General features: G+C 36.3%; 1 protein-coding gene across 8 annotated transcripts in view; it reads left to right on the forward strand.

The window, feature by feature from the left end:
• LOC139807967 (lachesin) overlaps positions 1–27821 on the forward strand; it is a 268286-nt gene that overhangs the window by 25044 nt on the left and 215421 nt on the right. Inside the window, exons 1-3 of one of the 8 annotated variants that reach the window (XM_071769498.1) lie at positions 10715–11195; positions 12701–12950; positions 20528–20633. In XM_071769498.1, the coding sequence (XP_071625599.1) occupies positions 20561–20633 (73 nt within the window). In that variant the 5' untranslated portion in view covers positions 10715–11195; positions 12701–12950; positions 20528–20560. The other 7 variants (XM_071769490.1, XM_071769492.1, XM_071769494.1 and 4 more) reach the window with 7 other exon arrangements.

Here is a 27821-nt window from a genome sequence, read left to right on the forward strand (position 1 = left end):
TCTTTTCTTGACTCCTTCGCGGTCGCATACGGAGAACGGCGGCGGTGGAGGGAAAAAAAAGATGGCGGAGGGCTTTGGAGCAACTCGCTGGAGTACCGACCGAAGTCCCTGCGGTAGTCTCCACTTTCAGTATTTACTATGTTCGAGGAAAAAGTGCTAGTGCTTTCGAAGATCGTTCTCGTTCTGTTCAGGAACGTCTGGTCTTCCTTCACCTGCTTCGCCGTACTATTACTTCGTTCTTATCCTTATAGAGTATTGAATTAAATATTGCATTTTAAATCTTCCTTCTCTCTTTTTACATGTTAAATAAAAACTTATTGCTTTCAAATTCTGAATTTAATTGCGTCGGTTAATTTACTGTACGATAATTCTTTTCCTGTTTTGCTTTCATTATTAATGAATAATGTATATAAAAGAAAACATCAAAATATTCATATCAATTTAGTTTACGACATTTAGTTTTGTTCATTTTTCGAGTAACGTCATTAAATGAAGTCATGTCATAAGTAATGTATCTCAAGTATAACGGATATCTCTATGAAAGTTGAAGAGAAACGTACGTGATACGCATCTGATACAATGCTTCCGCGTTACAGTTATTCTACACGTTACGTCGAGGAAAAATGAGTTCTTTTTTTCGGTGAGAGCCACGTAAAATATTCAAAAATTGCTACAGCCGTGGTGGAAGGTGCTTGCCCGCGGAGGCATTCCTTGAACGTCGTTAGGGGAAGCCCTTGAACGCCGACGAAGGGCACACGACAGACAAACGAGAGGGTCGAAAGAGCCTGCAAAATGCACGCGGCGCGGAATATACCGAACCATGTATATCAAACGGCACGACGGTTAATATTGGATTCTGTCGGAGGGAACGAGCGCAAGGATCGAACGTGTTTCTCGTTAAGTGAAGCAATTACCCAGACCTATCTGTTACTTAGAACACCGTCAGCACCCACCACAGCCTTTTAGTTTTGAAGACTACCTCAGCACTACGTCACAACCTGCAGCGCTGTGCATTTTTGATTCCACTCTTTTTATTTCGTTTGTTTCGCGGTGACACTTACAGTTGCATCAATTTCACTTTCATATATAGCTTACATAGAAGGATGAAAGAATAAAATGTATGATATACGTTTTTCACATTATTTCACATTGCTGTTTTGAGGATGATGCATGGCTCCGTATGGGAGCAGTAGTCGACGGGTCTCGGATTCGATATCAATTCTCATCTTATATATTTGCTTCGGTTTTATATGATATGAGATTGATTGGGAAGTTCAAGGAATCTGTGAATCAAGGAATTGTGAATTAAAGATGGTAAAAAAATCTCCGTTTTGAGAACCTATATTTTATATTCTTTTTATATTGTTATTTTTGAAAATTAAGGATGCTCAGAAGTTATTTAATTATTCAATTTCTTAACGTGCGCGGAGCAGAAACCTTTTCCACACATCCTCTCGGAGTTTCCAAGTTAGAACCGACTTTTGAAAATATCTTCTAAAAAGTCCCAGGTTTTGTAATTGTAAATCTCATTATGTGACATCTCCTCATAGAGCTTCGAGATTCTCCCGTCGTTCACACTGCAACATTCACATGCATTGTTCAATGTTTATAAATTCATAGATTTTTATCATCTATTTGGATGTTATAAAAAATTAATCTATTATAAACGTCACACAACTTTGCAAATCACAAAGTGTACCATGTAGCTCAAGTGAAAGAAAATATATTACCTGAGACATATCCTATCAGCGAGGAATCGAAGTCTCACACAGTGTCTTATCTGTACCTTCGTTAGTTGTCGATTATTAATCTATAATTACTGTAAGATTACAAATAGCAAATAAGATTCTAATTCGGAAGTTTCGAGAAGGGTTGCGAGGAAGTCTTTCTTAACGACTCAAAGACGTTACGAGTCACTCTTTGTTCAATGACGTCATGCTTCATGCTGCGCGAATCCCGCTTCCCCAAAATTTCTCTCGGAGTTAAAATTGATTCTGATTTGTTGCTAACATACATTGTTAACATATAATAATATTTCTAAAAACAGACACATTTTCAATTATGTAAATATTTTTCGTACATGAGTTAAATCTTTATACAATCAATTTTATATATGTAAAATAACGTAGAGGTTTTTCTTTTGAAATTCATAACTAAAGAATACTGAATCTTTCATAAAGCGTTATACTCGCATAAAGTACATGCTGCAAATTTTTACCCAAACGCGATACTTTTCTTTAGAATCTGCGCGTGTTTTTTTTAGCGTGCTTAGTTTTTTATAACGCCCGCTTCCTGGCTCGATAAATCATCGTTTCGTAACGAAGAAATTGGCCCGTACCAGATACTCGCTAATTATATATTGCGTCAATTTTACTTCGCGCTGCGCTGCACTCGATGCATCGGTAAACTTGTAAATAATTAACGAACGTTGCTCCTACCATCGTTAACATTCCACCCTGGCTCTCCCTATTAGGCGATATTGCTCGCGATCATGGTGATGCGTAAAACTCGTTACGTTTCTAGACATGTATGATAGCGGGTGACGTCGGAACGGGGTTTTAAAATCCTACTAAAAAGTTTGTCTGTCGATATCTATCGCATTTCTGATATTTTCCCAATTCTTCGCAATCGCGTTTGTCTTTATCTCTCTTTAATGCCGTTCAGTTTTATTGAATAGATTCCAAAACTAACGTTACAGCCGAGGTTACAGCGTTCACACAAATTACATTATATGATTTTGACAAATTATTATTAATAATGCTCAGTTTCGATCAAAGTTAAAAAATCAATTAGAATAATCGTGATATGTGTGTGTGTAGATAATATAAGAGAAAAATATTTATTTTTATATTATAATATGGAGGTAAATATTCCACAATGGGGAAATTAGCAATCGTTAAAAAAGTTGTTAAAGAAAGCTATTAAGAATATTAAATAATTTAAGATAAAATTTTGTAAGTAAAGTTACCTAGGACGCGTATTCTAGTCTCATTACGTGCTAATAAAAGCAATGTCTGTTCTGTTTCTAAAATTTGTACGACTGACACTCTGTCTTAGATTATCGCATTTATATGCACAGCTTTGTAGGCAGTGGCCCTTAATCCACGCTTCCGTTGTGGAGTATCACTTCTGAAATTTTAGATGACCACGGTAGTAACGAACAGACGCGGGTAAGGTAAAGGGGTCGTTTGAAATTAGCCACGGATTTTAGTAGGGGCGTCAGGTTTCAACGTGGCTGGGTGGCTCGTGTTAGAGTGTATGATCGTGCTTCACTTCGAAGGCATGCGCGTTGAATCTTAATTCACATTATTAGCTTCAACTGTCTATATCGGGATCACGCCCGGTGCGATAGATCCGCCTCGCAAAGAAGCTGCTCTGCAATTCAGACATCAGAAATATCTTTTGATCTGATTCCGCAAAAGAGAAAAAAAAGTGTATATATATATATATATATATATATATAATTAATAATTTATAATATTATTTCAATTCAGGAACTGATGCATCTCGAGATGTAATGCATGTACATCTTGCCGATTCTACATTTAATGTTGTTACAGTTATTGTCAAACTTGAGCACGCGTAACATATTAAACTTATATGAGAGAATTAAATGATAATTAATAGATAAGAAAATCCTGCCGAGCACAGAGGTATGACTAGATGTCGCCGATTCCATCTTTTCTCTGGTGAGTTTGTACGCAGGGGTGGGATATGCTTCTTAAAAAATTTCTACAATAAAGAGACGATTTACGAGGTGATATAAAAAATAATGGTTTAAACAGAAGAGCCCGCGCGTAATGGAACGCTTAACATTCTTTTGTCTCGGTGGGACAGCCTATCTCTCCAGATCATATCAGCTAATTATTTCATGGGAGAATTATTGTCCCACCGGATCCGGTTTAAGTCGGCCCGTCGAGGTTACCTAGACGGTCCAAACATTCTCGACTCGCCTATTCCGGTGGATGCAGCCCGAACAGGTTGCGAAATCGTTTCGAGCAGTTTTTTTTTCCGGGGCGCGAGATGCTTTATTATAGTGAAGTATTCATTTGCAGCGCCACTGATTTTATGTAATAATGTCGCGAGTCGCTGTTCGGTGTTAATTGCTAGCACAGACAAGGATATAATACGCAGATTGTTCTCAGGCTCGCCTTGCACATTATGTAATTTACACGTAATGAATCCCGTTTTTGCCTCGTTTTGTTTTATTTCCTCATTATACCGTTGACTCAGTATTATGTTACTTCTTTTTCGCTAATGTTGATACTAAAGAAATATTATTTTCATAGAATTTTTATTTTCACATTTGCATAGCAAAACGAGAATGTATAATAATATAGTTGTGCAAAATCACACATCAAATCATCGAGAAATAAAATTACTTAAGTTATATACTTTCTTTGATTCTCTTATTATTTTGTGTCTAAGTTTTGGTTTAGATATTTATAATAATTGTGTGGAATAATAAAAATAGATGGTGTAAATAATATTGTAAGCGCAAATTGTGATATAACGCGAAGTTTAAATATCCATAAAGTCGTAGGACGATTAAGCTTTCGGAAGAATAAGTTTCTCTTTTTTGAATTTAAGTTTTTTACAAAAACTTACTAAAAACGTGAATACATTTTCAACATATACATTTAACATATTGTTCAGAAAGTAAAAGGGGTCAGGCAGACTTACACGCATAACAGAAAGGTTAATGCCACGCAATTATCGTTCGCTTTTCTTAATGCCAACATACACGTTTTAAGCTGCGCATTTGCTACTAACACACCCAATAGCTATGCTTATGAAAGATGCATTGTGGAAGATAAGCGCTTCACGGGGCGAGTAGGAAGCAGTTGCCGGCAGGGTGCAGGGAGGAGGGTTAAGAGAAGCTTCTAGGAAGGCGAAGTCAGACGAAAATCGTAATTGTTCCCTGTGTTAACTCGACGTTAAAATGGTTCTCAGTTATTAATACCACTGTGAAATGGCGCTAATCCCGCTTATAAGATAGTCATGAGTACGTTCACGTAGGTGACGTAAATACTTTCCTAGAATACATGATAATCTTAATCGCGAGGGTAGTTATTAGCACCTTTAAGTCTAATGATGGTGTACAACGCGTTTCGGAAGAATCAGGATGTCATTGCAGTCATCAAGTTTTCACTATTCAGGAACTTTTCAGACACAATGTCTGTCGCTTATTAACGTGATTTTCGAGAGAGAGAGAGAGAGAGAGAGAGAGAGAGAGAGAGAGAGAGAGAGAGAGAGAAAAGTAACACTTATTACATCAATTATGATTACGAGAAACCGATATTTGCCTGTGATTTATATAATTTTTTATTCTACATATATTTCAATTTTCTTTTAGATATATCTATTGATTTATTATTATTAGATAATCGATTTATATTAATCAATAGCTAAAATAATACCTTAATTAATTTTATACAGTAAAACATGAGAGCGTGAATTATAGAGAAGTATGCTCTATGACTTATGTGTGAATACTGTTTAATACGATTAAAACATGCGATTACCAGTCGTGATATTCCTTAAATAATCATAGGTACTTATGTTAGATTCGCTACTCGACAGACGGTCTACCTAAAATCCAGTCATTCATGATTGGATGAATAGGGAGGTACACGTAAATGAGATGAGGAACGGAATTGAAAATGTGTCTGAGGAACAGAGAAAATGAAAGCCCATAGTCAGAGAAGGTGGATCTCTCGGTAATGATAGTTCATTCTACCCGTGAAGATTTTAACCGCGTTGAATGTGGGCATCGAGTATTGAGAGATGAGTAACGAGCTATAATGAGCGATTCTTGTCCATTGAAAGCGTTAAATCGATTTAAATTGCGCGTTCTACGTAGATTTGAGAGGAGTGGAATAAATTCGTGCACAAGATTGTACGTAAAAAATGTATGTGTATAGCGCATGCGACACATTTCTAAATCGAAATGATAAGTAGATCTGTCGGATTTAAAATTATAAATATATTTTTAATGCAACGGATATGGTATTTCTAAAATAATGAATGAGATAATGCGACCACCGTTATACTTGTGCAAATAAACCTTAAAATAAAAAGAGATCATTTCACCTTTATTTTTAATTTTATTTATATAAATGTAATGATTTCATAAAGATGAAAAGATTGTCAAATATAATCAGAAACCCTTCTCGTAAGATAAACTTTATTCAAAGTAGAACTTGAAAATTTTATTTTAAATCATGAAGATTATATATAAACAATGTTAATTTTTATAACTATGGTATAACTTGGGTGAACAACGCAGATTTTAACTTTACGCAATATGTCTTAATAACAATTGAACTTATTTCTTTTAATTTTAATATATAGTATCTACTAAAATAAATCTGCTATTGAAAATTTCAAAGGTATACGACTTTTTAATCACATAGTTGTTTTATATTTAATTGAATAGTCTTTTATATAATTCACACAGTACTGATAAATATCCGAGAGTCTTGTAATGTAGAGAAAACGCAACATTTGTCTATAGAAGTGATCCTATGCCTATCGCTGTTTTCTTATCGTTTTTCGTACATTTTCTCATTTCTTGCCATCTTAGCTCCAAATTGTTTTTGGTTCACATACCTGTACGTGCATCCTAGAATAGAGCGTACTTTTGGAATTTAATTGCGACCCCGTGACGAAGCTTCGCCCCGTGTTCGTTACTACGGTCTGTGTGCTTTGCTGGTCGAATTGAAAGCTTCGTTTCACACATGAACGTACACAGTCGTCCACGTAACGTATCTACGGGCACGGGCACGCGCGCGATTTCTGCTTTTCTATCTTCTCTTGTCGCTCGCGTGTGCGTGTGTGTTCTGGGGATGTTTGTACCTGTGCGCGTGTGCGCGCGATACGCACAGCAACCAAGGATTACGTGTCACAAATTGGTATTACCTAGCATTGCGAACATAGACATAGAGACAGGTGTGCACGCGGCATTTCGAGAGAAGTGTCTCGAAGTGCTTCCAGCATACCTGATGCGATTCTACGTAGTAAGTTCTAACACGATTTCGTGACAGGCAATTTGCTTTGTAAGGAAATAATTGCAATCAGTTAGAACAGTCAACACAACCGGAATCCGCCACCGTTTTAAGGTTTCACGGATGAAACGCAATGAAAGACAGAAGTTTATTTCGCTATTTCAATCGTCATTCTAAATACAATTCTCTTACGTTCGGAGTCTCGGGTTGCATTTTTCTCTGCTCGAAAGAAAGCAAAGTTCGCGCGCATCTCCTCGTTACGCGAAGTTATCGCGGCGTTATTCCAGATGAATAGTTAACGCTGTTTAACTAGTTAAAACGCAGTTTACAAAAAGCATCACATTTTTTTTCGCGCGCCTTGGCGTCTCGGGAAAGATGGTGGAATCCCCATCTTCCAATTAAAGTTGTGAATTTTCATGAATTTTTTCCTCGCTGAACTTTCTATCTCTCGTCGGCGAATGCACTGATGCTAAGTACGTCTACATTCCCAATTTGTTCAAGCAGTATTCGTGTACAAAGACATCGTTGCTCGAAGGTCCCGCGGGAACCGTTTTGACGCGGAACTCCGATAGATACATTATCGAACGTCCATGTGAGCGAGCGAACGAACTCGATCGCCGGTGTCGATCCTCGGAAAATTCAACTTTACGCGGCGGGGTATCCTGGAGGCGCTTGAGGCAGCATGATATGTATGTATCCTATATATATATATATATATATATATATATAAAAGTAATATATATATATATATATATATATATATATATATACCTTGCTTCCACGATATTGAAAATATTTTAAGAAATCTGTCACGCTGGAAAATTTACCGTCCGATAAAGTCGCACGGATTTAACAACATCGGCCGGGATTATTCGACGAGGTAAAACTCGTTTCACTCGCGAAATCATCGGCGGCAGTTCAAAGAAAAATTGTTACTTTTTTTACATTTGGTAATACGCTCGTTTTTTTCTAATTATAGTTATTGATCGAATTGCTTTTTTTATAAATAAAGTTAAAGATGTAATAAGAGTTCTGCGAAACTTTTATGGTGTAAAATTAAGTTCTTCAGTTAAGCGCGCAATATAGAAAGAGATATACATAAAGGGGGAAAGATTTCGTCGAATTTAGGTGCTCAATTTGTGGGTAGATCTACCTTATTGGTCGCGCGTTCACCTTCCCATGCAAGGAGATCCCTCGTGCACTGCGAATAAATCCGCCATCGTATACGGGACGGTTGCTACATGTCGAGTCATTCTGCGGGTACGACACAAATTCCTTTTCCCGAGTATAGCGCCGTTGAGGGGAATCCCGGGTAAATAGAGTGCCGCTGACCGTTGTAAAAGACCCGCACATTTCGTACATGAGAAGTCAGAAATGGTGGCAACAACGTCTTGACGTGGCAACAATCTCGACTCGCTTTCAACTCGGATAATCGTTGCCCCTTGGAATTTACACGTTATAATTCTGTGTTCTCTTTCTTATGGATAATAAATTTCTTCCGATTGGGATTACAGCCAACGGCGCTTAATTATTTATGAATTTATTGTGTTACATTGATCGAAATATTTAAAATACGTACAGGTCTACAAAACATGAGTATACAGACAAAATCTTTCAGTTTTCGCGATTTAATTAATCGCGTTTTTAAGAAGAAACAAATAATCGATCTTCTCAAAATTTGCGTCCTTTACAAATACCGAATCCAAGTTTATGATCTCATTAGGGCCACAGGTGTGATAAAACGATTCTACTTACACGGACAAGGTATTACACGATACGTATTGTCTTCGTTGTTTCTGACGATGCTTTCCCTTTGTCGTTATATAAATAACAGTAATTTCATTTCCTCTTATTACAGTCGGATTGTGGTGCATACTTGCGCTTATTGGATCTGTTTACAGTAAAGACCTCCGAATGCGGTAAACGCACGTTTAGCACGCCGAGTATACATACACGTGTACGCGTCCCGGAGGTATCTCGCGGAATCTCGCGAACGGTGGTTGGCGAAACATTTCCCTGCGAGGTAGGTAGATAGGTATCAAAGAATTCCTCACGACTGAGTAACGCTCGATCCGTGGGGGTGAAGGGGGAGGATGTACTACCGAGGATATACGCGGGTGTGCGCAAACTGAGCGGCAACGTGCGTCCGACAATGTTACAGCCACCACCATACTGTATATGTTACGCCGAAAGATATTGCGGCAGCAGCTCCGTACCGTACTGAAGGGACGTCAAGACGCGGATTCCGCGGCAGCCCCCCGTAGCGAAAGCGTTTTCCAGACGATGGACGTCAAACGAAATCGGGCCGCGTGAATGCGTTTGATCTCGCTGGTTTTAGATACGGCGAACAACTTGCCGCTACCGACTCCTGTCGGATGTTTTTGTTCCCTGGAATTCTTCCGCTTCCTTGTCGATACTCTTCATGGCGTTGCCTTACGCTTCACCTTCACTCTTCTTACCTTCGTTTATTTAACGCTCTCAAGGGAGTGATGGAAATTACTAGGGTATGGTGACTTCTCAGTGCTATTAATTTTTGGGACCCGACAGGCGCATGTACGTCGAAATAAACAAATGTGTCCTCTTGTATCTTGTAGGAGACATAATCTTATAACATCGATAACCTCACTAATTCTATTTCTTTGATAATTGAAGTCTTAATATTTAAACTTCATTATTTTTAATATCTAATTCTGCAAGTTGCTAGTATTCTGTCGGTGTTATGGTTTTAATCTTAATTATATCTATGATAATAATTAATGATAAGATTATTCACACTAATATATGAAAATGGGTTTTATCATTAATATTCCGAAGAAATTCTTCGTTCCGACAGTGTATTCTTGATCCAATCTTCCTCGTAGTTATGATTAGAATGTCGTTAAAGATAGATGTGCAGGAAATTAATTTAATGAATGTTGACATATATAAGTGAAAACAGAATGATAATAAGTTTTTTAAATGATGATGCATTATATTATTTAAATAATTATAATATATTTGTGACAATTCTCATTAAAAGCCGGATATGTTAATAAAGATTGACTCGCGTATCTGTTAACGTGTTATTCAAACGTTGTTTTGATACGTCGATATTCAGATATCCGGAATAATAAACTTTTAAATATATACATATACATAAATTAGACATAACGTCCATCAACATTTTTGCTTTAATAAAATAATGAAAACGTCATTATATTTTTGACAAAACTAATATTCTTCACCGATTCTATATTAATCAACTTTTATTTAAACTTTTTTTACTCTTGCAAGAATAATTTTTCTTATATTAGATAAATAGTTTTAAAACTATTGGATTCAAGAGAAGTAACTAATATTCAACAAATTTGGATATTAATAAATTGAAGAGTTATGAAATACTTTTCTAGACATTGATCAATTCTTGATTGGCACCTTGTAGGCATAGTACTTATTTTATTATGACGTAATCTTGCAAGTGTAAAGTAACCCCTAAAATAAATAAGGTCTTATATCCTTATCTTCTTCTTTATCGTTGACGATCCGCTTGTGTTGGATCGGCAGCAATTTTTAACGCGCTTTCTTGCGCACGGACGAGATGCGCGTCGCCGGTAAAAGTATCTTCCGAAGGGGCAGGCATCAAACAACCCCCTACTGCCGGAATCGTCGCCGGCATTGCGCTCGCGCAGGCTTGAGCGCGCGTGTCCGTGTTCATCGTGCGGTATATACGCGGTGTGGAGCAGTAGCACCGGCACCACCATCAGCACCAGCCAGCATTCAGCAGCAGTAGCCGCGACGTGGCTGAAGGGGTTTTCGGGATTCCGATGTGATAAGTTCGCCGTGGAGTGTCGTGTTGATCGTCGCCAGTCGGTCCGCGTTATTTTCGCACGTGCCTGGTGCGGGTGCTTCGCGCTTCACCCCGACGAAAAACTGGCCTGACACTCGACGTAGTGGCGAACTTTTCGAAGTTCTCGTCGGGCGCATTGAGATCGGGTTTCTGTTTCTCATACTCGGAGTTCCGCAGGTGCGCGATTTTCGATTTTTCTTCTTCTTCTTCGAAGAGGATCCGACGAAGGATCTTGTCGTAAGTTCGCGCGTGATCAGCCGGGACAAGTTGCAGCACGAGTTTTTTGCTTTCTTCGTTCTTGTCCTTCGGAACGATTGTCGCTCCGAGGGCAAAAAGAAGTTCGGGATCGGTTCATTGGTCGGGTATGTTCTCGTGTTACACGTCGTGCAACGTGTACGAGGAAGATTGGAGGACTTGAAACTAACGACGAGGGTTGACGGATCACGTGATCTCAAAGTTTTCTTGACGGACGTTCGATTCCGAATTCGCGATCTTGACGCAACGCGTTCGTACGTAGCGTGCTGATGTATCAGTGATTTTGCAGTTATACTGTGGTCTCATGGAGATTTCTCGCAATTTTGGCGATTAACCGGAAACGTATTTGAAAGTTACTTATTTATTAGCCCCTTTTCACGTTTTGATGTAAAATGCACAAAAAATTAAGTCAATTATTCTGAAAATAAAACAAGTTCGTTATTTTTTAAGTTTGACATATTTTTCGCGATGTTATAAAAATTCTATCAATTAATTTTTTGTAATGCCTCGACACGATATTATACTATACCTAAATATTATATCTGAAAGTAAGTTTTTATATTGGAGAACCAGAGCAGCCGTTATCGTTATTTTAACAATTTCCAGTCTTGGACCTGTATAGTTTTCGGAATAACTCATTCACAATCGCTGATGTATATTTTCAACGGCTCTCGATTTATCGAACGTCGTTCGCTTCGGTTTGACTTGATTTCGTGATGTTACCGTCCCGCCAGAGTTTTGTATTTTCTATTCTTATTTATCGAAAAATAATGGAGTATACTTTATGCCATCGCGATAATAACGCTTGATGCGCATAATTCTTACGCGATAAAAGATACGTGCGTTCTCTTTTTCGGCATTGATTAACGATTCGGCACCGGTTTGGCTCAAGCGTGAATTCGTACGAAATCCGGTGGCGTGCGGATCGTTCGATAGATTTATGACGTACATTGACGATCGTTTGCTCGGCGACCGCTTGTCCCGGAAGTATAATATTTCCGAATCGATCGTACGTCGCCGATCAGAAGCCACGAATAATCGTGTTGTCACCGGCGTGTACCGTACGCGTGATTACGCCGATAAATCTTTGCTGCTTGGTATAAAGGGCAGAAGCAGAGATATTCTCCTATTCAAAAGAAGCGATAAAATTTAAATATTTCCGATAGATCCAAGAATATTATTAAATATTAGCTGAACCTGGTGAATGTGACAATTAAGATATTATTTTTAAGATAACTGCTAGAATAGTTTTACCAACTGTTGCGTACATTCTTGTATAATTTATTTTTAATTAGATAAAATACGATTATATCTATAATTTCTTTTCTTAAATTATGAAAGAAAAATAATTTTATTCTTATTTTTATTTTTTTTTAAATAAACCAGACTTGACAGAAAAGATCTTGGATAAATTTTGACAGAAAATGTTTTGGAAATATTTTTTCTTTTTAAATAAATGCAAATATAAATTTATCAAGTAAGATAAATATATTGAGCTCTTTCTATCAAGTACCGAAGAAATCACGCGGCTGCACCGTCGAAACTATTGGCGCTAATCGCTCATTCTGTCCGAAACCCGTCGTCGTTTGTAAACATAATTGAAAAATACCAGAGAGCAAAATAGCGCACGAGTGCTTCAGCGGCGATCTATTCTGGCACGGTGGAAACAACGGTGATTTTCTACGCGATTTTGTAATTCGACGAGAGGACCGTCGCAAAAGTGTAGTGAAACAAATGTTTCATGAACATCCGGACATCGCACTGGTAGCATCGTCGACACGTCGATAGTTGCGGCGCGGTCAAAGGTGGTTCAAAGATCGTCGACGATATGTCCTCGGAAATCCACGGACTTCCGTGAAAAAGTACGTATTATCTCTTGTTCGGGGGGGATATACGGGGTTAACGTATCGGCGATTTGGAGCTGCGACCGGAAAGAGTTATAGACCAATCCGATCATGTAATTCGAAAGTGCCTATTTATTAAATTTAGTCGAGCGTTATGGAGTACTATTGCCGTTACTATTCCCTTCCGTTCGTTCGATTACTACCTTCCGGCTTCACTTGGCGTAGCTACTTTTAGTTTTAGCAGGGCGTTTAGTCAAAGTGTCACGATTAAATAACTTGCAACGTTCTCCCTGATATACGATGATAAATTAAGATTTATAAAGGAAATGGTTTAATTCGACCCAACTGGTTATTTATTAACATAATATTCAAATACACAACGTTTCGACCATGGTTTGTGGTCCTTCAAGTGTAAACTAGGTTATAGATTTACAATGAGTTTTACGGAACCTCTTAATTATAAAAATTGATGATATACCAAAAATAATTCAAATTATGAATTTTCATATTGTCTGTCCTCGAGGTTAACCTTCAGTTTCTTGATTAATGATACATTATTAGGAAACTTGAGGTATAACAGTATCATGTAAATAAAAAAAATAATGATAAATAGTATTAAATATACGTGTAATACATAAATCTCGTTAATTTAAGTTTACCGTAAATTGACGTTGTCAAATACACAACGTGTATTTGAAATAAAATTAATAAATGGCCAATTGGGTGGAATTAAACCATTTCCTTTGTTAATTATTACTGGCAAAGAAAAAGATTAACAAGAGGTTAACAAGATTTATGTATTACATTACGTGTATTTAATACTATTTTATGTGGTATTTATCACTATTTTATTTTATTTACATGATACTGTTTCATTAAAGTATTATCAATAACTCGCGTAAAGATACACGGGGCGGTTTCGCGTTGCGCGTATACTTGGCGTGAGACATTACCGTGGCTCTTGATATATCATTAATCAGGATGATTATTTCGACGCTCATGTCATTAAAATCAATCACGTCGGATTCGACATATTTATTTTGATTTATTATTCTTTAAAAATTAAATTAACTAATACTTCGAGAATGAATAATTAACGTCATCGATTTTCTCATTTCATTCACATTTTCTGTCTCTCTCTCTCTTTCTCTTGACACCACTCCGGCTTTCCCTCAATGTTTTCGAACGGTCCTCGTTTGGTACTCGGACGTTGGTACTTCGGCACTCGAGTCGAAGAGCTCTTAGAGTTACAAAAACATACGTGTTGTCGATTGAGTAGTGTATTCATGAATCTCTTTCGTTGCTGGAAAATAAGCACGCGATAATTACATATTATCATGCTTTTACGTTATGCGCTCTTCGACTCTGAATATGGATTGTCACGCATAAATGTAATGGTATTCGTTTGACTTACACAAAACACGCCTATGGTCGTCGAGTTTCTGTAATCTCGAGATCTTGTTTATCGTGGTGTACACAAACCCCGTTAGTAACTGCAACTTTCCTCGTTAAGAAATGCTGATCTGAATGAGCTTATTCTTACGGTTGTTCGTTGTATTCGGAAGAAACTCCCGTGAAAGAGTTTCATCTCCTCTTTGCAGGTCTTTTTTTCTTATGCTTTTCTTATCGTTTTTCCGCCTTTCTCGTCCTCGCCGCCTTAACGTGGTCTGTAGCCGCCGCTCGACGCCGGTAGTTAAAAACTTTTAATAATAGATAAATGAGCTGAGCTGCGATTGTCCTCAAGACTTGTTCGAAGTGCGACTGAGTTCTCAATCATTTTTGTGGGAAAATTCAAGAAAAAGATACAATCCCGTGGTGAAACTAGATGTTCTGTTTAATGGAAAGAAGAATGCTATAGGTATATGCTATATAAAGACTACCTGATTGTGTAAAGAAAGATTTATGTCCACAGAAATATAATGTTACCAAGAAAATTAAATTTTTTTTTTTGACATTTTTTCTTATCTCATTCCCGCCTCATAAACGTTTTGCTCTTATCTTGTTTTAACAATTTCTCAAACCTGAGTGAATCAATGTCAAACTTCTAAAGCACCCTATAGCGATATTATGAAATTAAAGGAGAAAAAGTGATAGTATTTTTTGTTATTGCATAATACGTCGTATCTCGTAATCATGCGTATACGTACCGGCATAGTGATAACTGCGTATGTGGCTATGCAGGTGCACTAGAACATGGTTCGGATCGCGTGTCAGCAATTATCCGAGGCTACAGAATTGATACCGAGAATACGTGCCGGGCCGCTTTTCAACCTGTTCACTTCCGGAATGCAATTATGAATGTTTTGTCGTGTTCTGCGCGCGGCGCGTTCGCGTTTACGATTTGTCGTGGAGTTTTGCGCCGGAGATCCACGACGCCGTGGGATGGGATCGCGGCGAGACGCTGATATCGAGAACACAACGTACGCAATTATACGTCCCCTTGCCTGTAACCGGGAATTTATGATTCGACCCGAGACATCGTTATGTTTTCCCCGGATGCGCGTTTCGTACGCAGCAATGTTCAATACCGCTGAAATTTGGGAATTAATTCGATAATTAAATCTAGATTTGTTAGCAAGATAATCTTACGATATAGAGTTTTACATTACATATACATATATTGTGAAACTCTATATCGTGATATTCTATATATCGTATTAGATAAAAAAATTGATATATTAATGTATTTTCAGATATATGCATGAAAATGTTTGATACGGATAAAATAAATGGAATTCCATATTTTATATAAGACAAAAATCTCAGATATTAAATTGAGATTAATATAATATAAGGATAAAAAATTACTGATTGTATTAAAAAATAGTCTTTAGTAAGTCTGTGGGGCAAATTGATGCATTGTGTACAATGTGCTTTAAGATGCAGTTAACCGTGTTATAAGTTTGCAGCTAAAACGCTATAACGCTTTCAAAATTGCGTAATATATTTTATTAACCAGTTGACATTATCAGGTATCGTACGTTTTGCTTAAATCGTGCGAATTAACGAGATTTATCGCATCAGCGAGGCGATAAAGTTATTGGAGGGGGGGGGGGTTATTTTCTGCAGCTACGTTTATTGCGAGTCAGTTCTCGACAGACGTTCATCGAAAGACCGGACTTTCCTCACCTCGCAAACTTTCAATCGACGCGATACCATTCTTGCTCCTTATACACGCGCGCGCATCCGACGACTATATAAAAATTTCGATGACTTACAATTGCACAAGTTTTAGAAACTTTTTACTCTAGTATTATTGCATGCAAATTGTAAAAGTTCACCGATGGAAAATCAATTTATCTGCCTATAAAATATGATGTACGTAACTTGTTACATTCTGGTTTTATTTACGAATATTTTGACAAATTTTGAATCTTCAGACATTTTTTGCAAATTGAATGGAACATTTTTTCGTTAATTGCTAACATAATTTTAATTCTCGAAAATGTTTAATTTTCAAATGTTAGAGAAATATTATAGCTTTACCACGTCTTTTACTTGTAAGAAATTGTCGTCTTGTTGTTGGTGTATAAAGTAGCCAACTGAAGTTTGATATCGCGTCCGTTCTACTTTTTCACCGATTATATCATAGTCGCTAATCGCCAGATAGACAAAAAAAGACGCTTCGATAGACGAGTATACCAAGTTGGATATTGGCGATCGTCCGCGTCGTGTAGCAAGAAGTCGTTGTAACGTTTCTTCTGCCCAAGTTGTTTTTCTCACCCGTGCTTTTATGACGATGGATAATAAAAGTAATGTCCGTCATAAAGAAAATAGAGACGTCGTCCTGTATCGAACGTTGCTGGTTTGCTGCGGCCGGAGCTATCTCTCGGCTCTCATGGAGGCAATTGTGTCGATATTTTCGGCTGCTTTTATGTTTACGATATACGAGTTAATTATGTATGTTATTAAGGTCGCTCGTTAAACACCTAATGTTCACGGAAGTGATAGAAAACCTATCGCTGTAATAGTTTAATAACAAAATGTTAAAATCGGTACATGTAGTTTTTTTAGTATTTTATACGTTACAAATTTTATAGATATTTTTTATTACTATAATATTATATTCTTGATTGATTTGTATTTTCTTCCTTTCCTTTTCTGTCTATAACGTTATATTAATTCAGTATACGAATGTAATATTGTTCGATTATTATCGATGCCATAAATTAATTATCAAAATTGGAAATCATTCATGAAAATCACTAACCTTGATTTGATTTTTGATTAATTCACATATATATTCATAATGTTTCCGAAAACTGAATAGATGTATATTTGTGTACAAAAGATGTGAATAAGCATCAACAACTTTTTGATTGTTTTGAGTCTTTAGCATTAAGAAACGAATTCGTCTATCCCAATTTCTATTATCGTGAAAAACAGGGATACAGAAGTTTAATTTGATCAGTTTGAAAAATTAAGCGAAGAATCACGGCGATGCGTCAATTAATTGATATAAATGGGTCGTGATTTAAGTCGACGGGCTGACTATGTCGGCATACGCGGACGTTACGGTCTCACAAAAATTTAACTGCTTTTGACATCGCGTGTTTACTCCTCACAGTTTTTGGCGTTGTTTCGGGAAAACAAGCCGTCATCCGATTTACGCGTATCGACGACAGATCGGACAAATTTGGAACGTGCCGTACCGTCACGGCGCAATGGGATTGCAGACGCATATAACGGAAGTGGTGGCAGCGCTAGGTCAGGCTAGACGAAGGAGGAGACAGTGGTAACGGACGTCGGTGGTACGGCGGAAGCACCGCGAGCGGCCGATTTCCCGGATTGGCCTGACGTTTAATGAACGTCCAGACGTTTTGATTTAGGGGACAGTTTCGTTCCGAAACGGGGCACAATAACCGCCAATTTGTAAATCGCCTCGTAAATCTCGACAGTCGCGCAGCCATGCAGGAGCGACGCAACGGCGCGACCGCGCCGCGCCGCGACGAATCTCGACTTGTACTACTAACCGAGGATCCAGTCCAATTGCATTAAACTATCGACGCGCCGTTAAAAGAGATCAACTGGCATTACAGCAACTGTAAACAGTAGCGCGATGGTAATGTTGTAGCGCTGAGGCAATAGCGCGATTGATAGCATAGTTTGGTAATTGCTCAAATTTCTAATTGGCCCAATTACCAAACGATGCCATAGCAATTGCGTTATTGCTCGAGCGCCATAACGATCATTATTAGCGCCCGAATGAACATAGAGTGCTGTCGTAATATTAATTAATTAAGAATTGAGACGTTAAGATTTGTAATACAATGTATTCGTTATATAATGTTTTAAAATCAAAACGATGAAATTAAAATGACGATAATGTTCTGCAGTTAGGAAGTAAAACTGAGGATAGATATGTGACATGTGTGTTAGAGTACTCGCTTTTCTGTCTATGCTATTGTACTGGCTCAGTTAGATGCAATATTTTAATAATTCGCTATTTTGTTCGTATTTAATTCATTTAGACATTTAATCCTGTGTCTTTACATTATGAATTCCTTGAAATTAAGAATACGATAAAAATATAATTTTTTACATTTATTATATTCTTAATTAGCGTTTTATATAATTTTATGTAGCTAATAATAGCAAAGCAATGTGTGCTTAAAATAAGTTTTAGTAGGAAGAAGATACTTCTCCCTGCTAAAAGAATTAATATCAAAATTTTGTTTCAACTTCGATATATGCATCTTATAACTATTCGGCGTTTGGTCTCTCGTATGCTCGTTTCTCGAGCGTAAACATAGCTGTGTATGCCTTCAAAGTTTAGCATGCACTAACTGCGGTCTTCACCGAGTAGACGTGACATAATACGAAGATACCTAAACTACGTGACTCCTTGCGTGACACGCTTATGTATTTGCATATAATCAAGGTGTCGGAAATCTCAACGTTTAGCAACTGCATATATTCTTTGTTTGCATTTTTTTCGAGAGGTATATAAGGTTGTGATATATCAAAATCAATTCTCGTTTAACCTATTTGCACTTTTATTATATAGATACAAAATTGTTAACTTATAAATGTTTCGTATGTAAAATTTTAATAATCAAATAATAACTTATGATATTTTAATTATATTCTCTTTGCGATATTTAATATTTATATTTTTTGGGAGGATAGCAAAATTGTATTTAATTTATCTTTTCTTGCGATTTTCTTAGATTATATTTACTATTTTTTTTTAAATTATCAACGGTCATATTGTTCTATATCACTGCACATAGAAGAAATAGCACTAACAGAGAACCGCCTGGAGCTATCCATGCGAAGCATTTTTCCATGAGCCTGTCACGAACAAGTTTACGAGAAAAATAGATAAAGGAACGCGAGCGTTACTATAACGGTGTTACGTAACTGAGTTTGCTAATTATGGAGCGAGCGCGATAGTAGAAGTGAATTCAGGGTTGTGGCGACGCAGGCCATTTTACTCGAGTATCAACGTAGCATCGTTATGGAAATCCCTGTTATATATCTAGTAAAACTCGTGATAACATTATGAATTGCGCATTACGCGCGTAATATTAGAAGGCTCTTTGCACTCTAAATGTCCAAGTATAATGGTCTGTAAAAACTTTTGTTGCGTTACGAGCTTTAGCTAGAAGATATCTGATAATATTAAAAAGAGACCAGGAGGGTCGGTGTTTAATAACATCTTTGCTAAAAGAAAATTAAATTACGGAATTCGTAATCACAAGAAGATGATAGATATGAAATCTGTTGCGTGTATATGCAGAGTATATGGTAGATAGTACATCGCTCTATATGTCGTGACATATATATTAAATGAAAAGCCTGTCATACGTATATGGGTGTGAATAAAAAGGACTCTTATCACACTCAGAGTCTTTATTTATTTATATTTTGAATAACATACTATGTATGCATCTCTATATAATTGAGCTTATATTGAGATGACATGTAAAATAATTATAGATTGATTCATTAAATCATTTTTAGCTAATATAACCTTCGTACTATCAGTAATCATTGGACCGTACCGATATCGAGTACACAATCTGGATCATAAATAGCAGAGTTGCATCTTGTCGAGCGATGTTCACATATTTCAAGTCGATAAGTCTGATTAACATTGGACGTTCGTTAATTACCGTATCCTTGTGTATTACACTGACTTAGCCATGCGTTAATGATTTTACGGTTGTGTGCGCTTCCGACCAATCGACATATTGCAACATTGCAATATGCATTCGGTTCGTGCACATTATGCCGGATTGACGTGTACATATGTTCCTCGCGCTCGTGTATTGTACTAGATTTATATCGTGCCTTTAATGATAGAATAGGGTTATTTGCTGAAGACCACTAATAATCTGCACTACTAATTATCTATGAACTCACGGATATGAGTAGGATGTAATGCCGGCGTGTAAACTATATTATTAATGATAAACACGTCTCGTTGCTTGCTTTTATGCATATCGCTTTTATGAATATTTCATGTTTTCCTCGACTCACTTTATTTTATTGGAAAATAATCTAAATAAATTCAAGAGTAAGGTAATATGAGAAAAATATTTAACAAAAATTTGATAATTTCTTTTTCTAATAACTTTTTGTTATTACAGATTAGCTTCGGAACTTAAAGTGAATATCGAAAAATGGCGGACCGACAGAGAAGGAGTCGATACCTGACCATCAGTATACTGCATATTATCACAATAATGTGTCAAGGTACGTGGATTATATTTCAGCATGCTTAATAATATTGGAATTTAAACGTGAGACATTTTCGGACATTCATAGAGGTAATAATACAATATGTGATACGATACAACACGGTTAAATCTGCCATGGGGCATAAATGTCCGAATATATCTATATGCTTCTAGCGAATTTAATTTTCCGATTTACAATATTTACTCAGTGACAAATATTACGAGTTTAGTTCGTATTTATGTTTCGATCTTTACACAAATATCGCGATATCATATCCGGATTTGTATATAATGCTGATACTGGCATTATTTTCGGTATTTGAAATTATAAACTTACATGAGGCTTCACTTTCGTTAATTATGCTCTGTTACTAAAGATAAATTAGCTGGGGGCCTAACACATAATGTCCAAACGTTATTACTGCTCGATAAGGCACGATTGTATTACAATTAGAATTGTAACGATAATTCATAACATTCACGAAACGTGGAACAGCATGCGTATACTAATTACATGGATTTGTCACGTATGAACGGTGAAAGGCGATTATTGCAGCATCTGTTAGATTCGTTGTAAAATCATAGGATTGTACCGCATACCATTGTTCCCTAAATCCTAAGCTGGCTGTTTATTGCGAATAGTTAATTGCGAAAATTTGACGCTTCCCTCTCGACTTTTAATCAATTTATCCATTCATCCAATCACACATTTTTGCGTTATATGTCGATATGTGCTATTCATTGCTCTTCTTTGATTCTAAATCAATTGAAGAATCTCATTACGCGAAGAACGAGCGCGAAGTTATGAATAGTTGTACGAGATGTAACCTGAAAATTTTCATTTTACCTTTTATCTAAATTCATGCAATATCATTGATATTTTGAATCGATACGACATATCGTCTCGAGTTAAAAATGTGAATAGAATATCTATTTAAGAAAATCGTAACGCTTTCCGAGCTAATGCACATTGCGCACTTTCAATTCAGCGTTAATCAATCTTCCGCTCAGCGTGCGATATCTCGCCGCGTTATCGTTTCTCGCTCGTTCAATAGAAGGAAAGTTGAGGATATCTTCGAATCTTCCTTTAGAAGCTTAATTATCGCTAAATAATAAGCTAGTCTCTTCCACACCTTCTCTAATAGGACATATAAAAGAGCTCCGGAGTAAACTTTGCTTTGCTTTAGTGGCTATTCTCTAAGTTTTAAACGATTTGACGTAACAATATCTACTTTGCTACGATGGTAACGCTCGGTCGGAGGAGATGAAAGAGAGAATGACTAAAAATGAGGAAATGAGATAGAACGAAGAAAGGCATGAAATAAAGGGCCACTGAGTGAGGTATAAAACGAGAAAGAAAGAAAGAAAGAGAATGAGAGGGAAGCAAAGAATAATAAAATCGCTTTGGGTTCCGTGTCTTACAAAAGCTGGCGGCGAATATCTGTGTTAAATTGGATCTACACCTGCTGATATAACTTTGTAATATTCTAATTAAGACTGCAACGTTCTTGTAATGAGTTTCACGACACTCTTCTTTGCTTTCTGCTTGCTCTTACAGTATACTGTAGATGCACAGAAATAGTTATTTTTTGTATTTCCATACATGTCGCATGTGTATCAAACAGAGGATAAGTTACAATACAGATGGTGATCAAATTTTTCTAAAATTCTGATATTTGGTTGAGTAACGCACCTAGGTGCAATCAATTAAAATTATACGAGCATTCGAATGATGTACGACATTCACTAGTTTCGCAATTACTAATTCCTGATTTCGCGATTAAAGGGTTTCTGCTGTTCCGCAGTTGTATGATGTATTGCATGGCGGTGTTCCATCAATCTCAAGATGAATGCGACGTAATTTTTTCATACGACAACAATTTTGTGATTTCCGTTTTCGATACACCGAGTTCGACATTGCTGAGATTTTTCGTGCTTTTTACAATAGTCGAAAAAAAAAATATTTTTGCTTATATTACTTCAAGTTTCTACTGACAGTTACGATCTAGCTATCGTGTTGCGTATGTAAAGTTGCCTAATTATATAACTCGTTATATTAAAATCAATTTTTTTCTTTTGGATAGAAAACTAAAAGTAACAATAATAAATTAATATACATAAGTAGTTTTTTTTATCAGAACGAAGATAAAGTCTCTTAATTTCTGTAAATACTTAAAAAGAATACGTTTAGTAATTCTTTCAAATCAAGTAGTTAATATCAATTACTTGAAATGACGTTGAAACAAGAAAATGTGCAAATAATTTGCAATTTGTCAATAATTTGTATACAGTGATTCGTAAATGTATCAAAGCAACAGCTATTTATTGAATCAATTATCGGTGATTCCGGATTTATTCGTTTGGAGTAGGAATCCAAATGAAAGAAAATAAGAATTATGAATTATTGTGTCACAACATTTACGGGCATTATCTTGTTGGCGATGCTTAAATTTGAATAAATTTAGCGCCGAATTGAGTTTCGAACTCCTGGTTTAAATGTGATATTGGGATAGAGATATTATTACTCGAAAATTTAATTTGACAAGAGAATCTGCTTTAATCAGATTGAAATATCGTTGCGTTTACCGAATCCTTAATAATAACTACTTACCATAATAACTTTACCATAATAACATATTAACTTTGCTGTTAATATGATGCTGTTTAATGCCCGATCTACAATAGCTGTAGTAAGCTGTAGTAAGCCTCAAGATGTAAGAAATTGACCATTCACAGTCGATTATTCTCCTCACATTCGCCTGTAATTGGTCAATTTCTTACGGCTTGAGGCTTACTACAGTTATTGTAGATCGGGCATAATATCTTCTGGTACTTGTCCCTACGTTGAGAGAGTAATATCACGACACACGGAACAGCCCTCGCTGCTACCTGCTGACTCGACTGTCGCTGTGCGAACGATAACTCGATGCGCGGCAGCCTTACGCGTATATCTTAGCGCGCCTCGTTATTAAAACAAACATCAAGACCACACGGCAATCAGCCTCGCTGCCGAGAAATATCTGACATATTACAAAATAATTGTACTTTAAATGTTCCGTTTTTTCTTTTAAATTAATTATTAATACCTAATCGATATAACATGGTTTCTCATTATCCAAATGACTCGATCTGGTGATTCGTACATTATTTCTCATTATCCAAATGATTCGATCTGGTGATTCGTACATTATTTCGTGTAAATTATCAATCTAAAGAAGTAGGTAAATTACATTAAAATGAATAGCTTGAGCAGAACGAAAACAAACATCAAGACCGCGCAGTTAATCTTGTTTCTTTGAAATATTAATGTATTATACATTGGATATTCCGTTTCTCATATCGAAGCAGTGAAACGGTAACTTATAATTTCTATTTTCTATCGTTTCAAATTTTACTTCAGATGAATAAATCGCGCAACGTTTTACGAATACTTAAATTACGCGGGCTAATAATCGCGTATTGTAACAATTGTGAAATAAACCATGTAGAATTGTTTAATATTTCTTGCAACTATTTCGAGAGATAGTACGTAGTACGGCATACATGGAGCGGCTCTTACTTTAATTAATATCTACTTACTTATAATTCTTACTTTATAAAACTGTTTTAATTAATATCTAGTTATCTCAGGCAACGCTAATGTGCCTGCAAAACAAGGTGTAAAATATGCGATTACAGTTAATGTACTGGAATTACATTAAAACGCGAAAAAAAAAGAATATTCCGCGTACATTTATTAATACGTTGAATTGTTCGTGACGCGGTCTTAGCGTTTATTTTGATGGCGCGCTATTGTGTACGCGCGAGGCCGTGCGACTTCACTCGAGCCAGTATGTAGTAATGTAGCAGCGGGAGCCGCTTCGTGTATCACCGCGTTATCTATTGAATCGTGATTACTTTTTACGAACAATTAACAGCTATATGCCCGCGCGTTTAATTAGCTACTGCGATTATAACGACTGTAAATGAATTGGCTATTTATTTCGCGCGGTGTTCAGTTCACAGGATCGAAAAAGTCGAAGCGATAAGATTGCAACCATATAAATTACTGTTTTACTTGTATCGCTAATAATACTTTTTTTAACAACTTTAATTTTAAATTCAGTAAATGTATTTCGCAGTTGCGCTTTAAATTTTCTCAAACGTAATTTGTTCGTTACTTTCGAATTGAGACTATTGAGAGTGCGGAATGTCGAGTGATTATATATAAAGGATCGCAGAGTTTCGGACTTCGGAATTTTTTTGTTACTTTTCGGTCGCAATCTGTAACAGAAAAATGCGCGTTGTGTTTGATTAACGTCGAGAATATCGTGCGATTATATTGTGTTAATTAAGACGCGCGATCATAATTATCCGTGTTTTCGCGAGAGTTGTAAGTACGAACGAGTCTGAGAGGAGGAGGAAGCCTATCTCCTCAAATATCGCAATATTACGGAATGTCTCACAAAATAGGTATAATATTTTAACAATATCAGGTTTCACGAAAATATTTATTCCGCTTTTTACGAAAATAACCGCACTCAGTTGATTTCCAATTTAATAGTGATCCGTCCCTGTCACAAAATAAAACTTTACTCAATACGTTTTTTGATATTCAATAAGATTCATATGAGATCGACGACTACGGGCCACAATCGCGGATTTGAAGCTTATTTTTATCTGTGTAAACTAATTACATCATACATGTTTCGTTTTTCACTTCTGTTTATAGTCAGAGAGTACAATATCTGCAATTGTGATACAAGCCATTATATTTTTTGCCTCTATATTATTTATTACAAAAGATACGATTAATACAATCAATGATATAGGAATAGTTAAAATCAAATGCACGTAATTTTATTCCCAGGTTTTATAAATGTATCTAGTAGTTTTTTGTAATTATTTTTTTTATAAATGTATATGATGCGCTTGTGCCGGCTATTATAAAACTTACATACCTGACACGCTTTACGCATTTTCTAATTAAAAATTCTTTTTGCTCCGATAAAGTATTCAGGATATCTTTCACTACACTTGTTCAATATACTTGTTTGATTTTTCTCGCTTTTACTTTCTTGCTTTCACATAGATAGAAAACGGACAAATAGAATTCAGAATTTTGAATTTTCGCAATAAGTTTACGCTAAATTAACGATATGATTATCCTAGAGATGCGAAAGATCTATGGGATTTTGATATTGCGGTGACATCGCGCGCCGGCATCGTTCAGGATCGGCCTAAGCAATTCGTGTGTAATTCGTCGGCAGCCGTCTATGGCAGCGAACGCCGTAATTTCGTATCGCTTTGAGGCACTAATTTAAATACATATTAATACAACGCGTGTATGCAATATCCGCCTGGTGCGGCGCGGGACACAGAACAGCCATGGACGGCGGACTTTGCCGGCGTGAGAGCACGACTTTGCGTGCCAGCCAATCAACATGCCGGGCTATGCATACGAACGAACCTGTCGACGGCTTGCACACCGAATAAATTCGAATACGCCGTGCACTCGCGTTACGCGCAATAATGTCAGTTTAGCAGGCGGCCTTGAATGGAGCAATGAGACTGTACAGAATAGCGTGATAGTGCACATTACAACGCGAAATTTATCGCGAAATATCACTCATTTAGAGAACACATTACTGACGTGCCTTTTAGCTTGGTCTTAATACTCTTTTTTTTACGTTTATGCAGTATACAGATATGAAGTATTCAAATTTATTGAAAATAACTTCGTTAAATAATCTTGATTCAAATTCTTAAAGGAAAAAAAAGAACGCAAATTATTATTGATTTGCACGAAGAAAGAAAAAAAATTATAACAAATTAAAATGTGCTAAAAAAGATTATTCTGTTGGCTTAAAGGAGTCGGTGCAAGTTGAAAATTTAAAACATGGATTTTTATATAAAATAGTATATAAAACAAGGCAGACTTTTTTGCAATAGTAATGAAATGCAATAATGGTTTGAAATATGAAACTGTCAGAAATAATTTACACTTGAAATAGTGCAAAATGTTAATCAATCTATTGTAATTATATGTATTCTTAAATGCAATAACGTAGAAATTCTGTGATGGATTGTTGTTTTTGCATTACTGATCTGAGAGTGAAACTATTGACTGAATGATGCGAACTGTAAAGTGACAACTTGAAAGATTTCTGATTTATACAATGAAAGTCTATTTCGCAACAATTGTGAATAATAAATAGCAAATGGTAACTTTTGCGATAAAGTAGCTTATGAATAAGTGAAAAAAACAAATGCATATATGAGTACTTTCGATCCGTGACATTTTCTATGAACGCTCATACAGCAATTACCGGTTCCGATAATTTATTTGATGCCGTTTTATCTGTGGACAAATTATTCTATTACATTTTTAGTACAGTTATTAAAATGCGTACTTAAAAAAGATGACACTACATATTATCTTCATGATTAGCTTCATACAATAGTGCTGTTTAAATTATGTTCGTTTATTCGTGAAGATCGAGATTTCTTTCAGTCAGTATATGAAAAATGATGTCAGTAACAAGACAAGTTGATCGCTCGTATATACACTTTCTTATATTACGTAATAGATTTCTTTGTACGTCACATCTCGTTTCAAGAAAAGTTTCTCAAATCATAAATATGATTCAACCAATATTTTCAAGAAGGGAAGAGAATCTGAAGTTTAATCTTTAAATTGATCGCAAATCTTCTTTGTTTAGGAATACATAGAAATATTTATAAATATAAGATCGAGATTGATAAGAAACAAGAGATTATTTGACGAGATGAAAGGAGAATTTTACTTTTAAAATATTTTTTTGTTTACGATATGTTTTTGTTCACTTTTTAATCATTAAGGCCCATAGTTTCACAAGTGTCGGTTAACTTTTAATCTTAGATTAACTCACTCTTTTTCTAAGGGGGACGTTAGAAGGAGACGAAGAGTGAGTTAATCTAAGATTAAAAGTTAACCGACGCTTGTGAAACTGGGCCTAAGGCTCAGTCCCACAAACGTCGGTCAACTTTTAACCTTAGGTTAACTCACTCTTTGTCACTTTCTAACGTCTCCCTTAGAAAGAGACGACGAGTTTAACCTAAAGTTAACCGACGTTTGTGAAACTGGGCCTAAATACTGGATTTTAATTCACTAAAATTAACATAAAACAACATTTACATTTACAATAAATATTCGGAAATTGTAACTGCCGATCTCTGATAAGTT

Source organism: Temnothorax longispinosus, chromosome 2 (genome assembly GCF_030848805.1).
Source record: "Temnothorax longispinosus isolate EJ_2023e chromosome 2, Tlon_JGU_v1, whole genome shotgun sequence".
Taxonomy (NCBI): domain Eukaryota; kingdom Metazoa; phylum Arthropoda; class Insecta; order Hymenoptera; family Formicidae; genus Temnothorax; species Temnothorax longispinosus.